At 48.8% G+C, this 3,643-nt stretch overlaps 1 protein-coding gene across 1 annotated transcript in view; it reads left to right on the top strand.

Moving 5' to 3' along the window:
* Positions 1 to 2,093, top strand: part of LOC122548093 (mitochondrial sodium/calcium exchanger protein-like) — a gene marked incomplete at its 3' end in the record, with an annotated part of 16,499 nt that extends 14,406 nt beyond the window's left edge. Inside the window, exon 4 of the mRNA XM_043686653.1 lies at positions 1,945 to 2,093. Within this exon, the coding sequence (XP_043542588.1) occupies positions 1,945 to 2,093 (149 nt within the window). The remainder of the gene's footprint in view (positions 1 to 1,944) is intronic.
* Between the last annotated feature and the right edge of the window lie 1,550 nt (positions 2,094 to 3,643).

Raw genomic sequence — 3,643 nt, 5'->3', positions numbered from 1 at the left:
CCACCCTAACCTGTACATCCCTGGGCACTATGGGACAATTTCCCATGGCCAATCCACCCTAACCTGCACATCCCTGGGCACTACTTTCCAATGGATAACCCACACTGACCTGACCATGTTTGGACTGTGGGAGGAAACCGGAGCACCTGTTGGAAACCCACACAGACACAGGGAGAACATAGAAACTCCACACAGACAGTTGTCTGAGGGTGGAATCGAACCTGGGTCCTTGAAGCTGGGACACAGCAGTGCTAACCACTGAGCCTACGTGTCAGAATGGTGAAGGTACAGAGGACCAGAATACTGCTCACAATATTCCAAATGCAGTCTGACCAGTGCCTTACACAGCCTCAGCTGTATCTGCCTGTTCTTGTATTCTAGCCCTCTCGCAATGAATGCTAACAATGCATTTACCTTCCTAACTGCCGACTGATCCTGCATGTCAGGTTTCAGGGAATCCTGAACCCAGGCTCCCAAGGTCTCCATTACCATTTGATCCACTGAACCCTAAGATAAAGGTATAGTCTACAATAGGCTGCTCTCTCCTCAAACCAGCCCCTGCCGATCAGTGATTCAGACATAGAGCTGGATTGGTGAACCAAGGTCTGCATCAGAAATCCTGGGACGAGTTTCGCCATTGGCTGATGCAGCGTACCATGTGATAGACCCAGTGGGTACTTGACCTGGAATTCTTCAACAGTGTCATCAGGCATTTGGTGGAATCCACAGATCTCTCTGAAGAGCTGGCCTCTCTCTCGGGTCCAACATTTAAGTTACTCCACGTTTTTGGAGATACCAGATTTTCCCTTAAACAAGCAGGCCTGGGAGTTCACAGTTCCTCGAAAGTGGAGTCGCGGGTAGACAGGGGAGTGAAGGCGATATTTGGCACGCTGGATCAGTGCATTGACTAGGAGAACATAAGGAGATGGAGCAGGGGTCGCCCACTGAGCCTGCTCCACCATTCAGTAGGATCATAGCTGATCTCTTCATGGACTGAGCTCCGTATTCCTGATAGGCGAAAGTGAGGACCACGGATGCTGGAGATTAGAGTCAAGATTAGAGTGGTGTTAGAAAAGCACAGCAGGTCAGGCAGCATCCGAGGAGCAGGAATATCGACGTTTCGGGCAAAAGCCCTTCATCAGGAAACGTGGATTCTCCTGCTCCTCGGACACTGCCTGACCTGTTGTGCTTTTCCAGCACCGCACTTTGATCTCCAGAATCTGCCGCCCTCACTTTCTCCTCCTCCATTTCCCTGCCCGCTCTCTCACCATAACCCTTCATTCCTTCCCTGTCCCAAAAATCGATTTATCTTGACCTAGAAACCAGCCAATGAGGTGTCTTCAGCTGCCTCCCTGGGCAGGGAATCCCACAGATACACAACCTTCTGGGTGAGGCAGTTCCTCCTTAACTCAGTCGGCTCCCAGCTACTCCCCCTGAGTGTGAGGCTATGCCTGCTAGTGCTAGTTTCACCCCACCAGTGGAACCATCCTCCCTGCTTCTATCTTATCTCCTCCCTTCGTCATTTTATACGTTTCTGTTAGATTTCCCCTCATTCTTCAAAATTCTAACAGGAATTGGGAGGTCACATTGTGGCTGTAGAGGACATCGGTGAGACCACTTTTGGAAAACTGCGCTCAGTTCTACTCTCACTCCTATCGGAAAGATGTTGTGAAACCTGAAAGGGTTCAGCAGAGGGTGGTACGTGTATGGAACGAGCTGCCAGAGGAAGTGGTGGAGGCTGGTACAATGACAGTATTTTAAAGGCATCTGGATGGGGATGTGAATGGGAAGGGTTTAGAGGGATATGGGCCAGGTGCTGGCAAATGGGACTAGATGAGATTAGGATATCTTGGTTGGCATGGACGAGTTGGGCCGAAGGGTCTGTATGTCCCTGTGACTTTAAATGTGGATTCACTGTGATTATCTTCCTTTGTAATTCACAAGGTTACCAGAAGGAGCGGTGCTCAAAGATGGAGTGGTGTTCATTGGGGAAATGAGCGCTCAGGCGAACGGCAACTGGACGTGTGAAGCCACCAACGCAATTGGGACAGGAGTGGGCCGATTGGAAGTTTTGCTGAGACCGAGCGATGCAGGTACACCACACTGCAGTTCTCTCGGAGCGCATCAGTGGGGTTTCATTCTGCTAACCAAAAGGGATATGGTCAACAGTGAGCATCGACCAGTCAAAGAGGTTGGCGCATTTGGCCAAAAGGTGGAGAGGAACAGAGTTAAAAAAAATCCAGCGTCTGACACTTAGCAGGGCGGGTCCCAGGTAGCTGTGGTCTGTTCACAAAGCCTCAAACTCAAAGCTGAGTTCACAAAATAAAAGCACCTGCCCCCGTTCCCAGAGGGTAACTGATCTATCACTAACCAGTCAGAACATGTGACCCATACAACGTAAATCTTTAAATCTGACTGTTCAGGAGGCCAAACAACTTCCAAAATATAACCGTACTACAGTTCAGTAGACACACGTGTCTGAAGGTACATCTGTCCAAGTTGAAAGCATTTGAAAGTGACTGTATTTTCCCACAGGATTACACTGTGGTTTAAAGACTTCACTGTCTAATTAGCTAGCACTAAATGGCAAATAGTAACCTGATGGGTTAGAAGCCACAAACCTGACCACTGACCTGTGGGATTTGATCGAAGGTTATCCCAGTGAGTGTCCGGGAATTCTGTTAAAAAAGTTTATGGACTTGCACTGACAGGGCTTTGAGTTCTGACCTGAAACTGTGTGGTGAATCCCCGTTACCTTTCAGAGATTCCTGATCCTAACTGCGGATTATCGCAAACACGTACAGACTCAGGGTCTCCTGTTTCCCTCATTCGTTTATCAAAGCCAGGGAGAAAGGTCATCCTTTGTGTCTTCCACTTCCTGCTCTCCGATATCCCTCCGGCATGTGCACACACTTCTCTCAGTGATCCTTCACCCCCGTGGCATTAACCCTCACCATGCCGAATAATACTGGGCTGTTCACAGAGTCATAGAGATGTACAGCACGGAAACAGACCCTTCGGTCCAACCCCTCCATGTCGACCAGATATCCCAACCCAATCTAGTCCCACCTGCCAGCAACCGGCCCATATCCCTCCAAACCCTTCCTATTCATATACCCATCCAAGTGCCTCTTAAATGTTGTCATTGTTTTGTCTATTTACGCTATCCATGCCCCTCATGATTTTATAAACCTCCAAAACATCACCCCTCAGCCTCCGACGCTCCAGGGAAAACAGCCCCAGCCTGTTCTGCCTCTCCCTGTAGCTCAATTCCTCCAATCCCGGCAACATCCTTGTAAATCTTTTCCGAACCCTTTCAAGTTTCACAACATCTTTCCGATAGGAAGGAGACCAGAATTGCACGTGATATTCCAACAGTGGCTTAACCAATGTCCTGTACAGCCGCAACATGACCTCCCAACTCCTGTACTCAATACCCTGACCAATAAAGGACAGCATACCAAACGCTGCCTTCACTATCCTATCTACCTGCGACTCCACTTTCAAGGAGCTATGAACCTGCACTCTAAGGTGTCTGTGTTCACCAAACACTGCCAGGACTTTACCATTAAGTGTATAAGTCCTGCCCTGATCTGCCTTTTCAAAATACAACACGTTGCATTTATGTAAATTAACCTCCATC

The sequence above is a fragment of the Chiloscyllium plagiosum genome, unplaced genomic scaffold (genome assembly GCF_004010195.1).
Source record: "Chiloscyllium plagiosum isolate BGI_BamShark_2017 unplaced genomic scaffold, ASM401019v2 scaf_6850, whole genome shotgun sequence".
Taxonomy (NCBI): domain Eukaryota; kingdom Metazoa; phylum Chordata; class Chondrichthyes; order Orectolobiformes; family Hemiscylliidae; genus Chiloscyllium; species Chiloscyllium plagiosum.
Note: the sequence above shows the minus strand (reverse complement) of the source record. Positions and strands in the feature narration are given on the sequence as shown.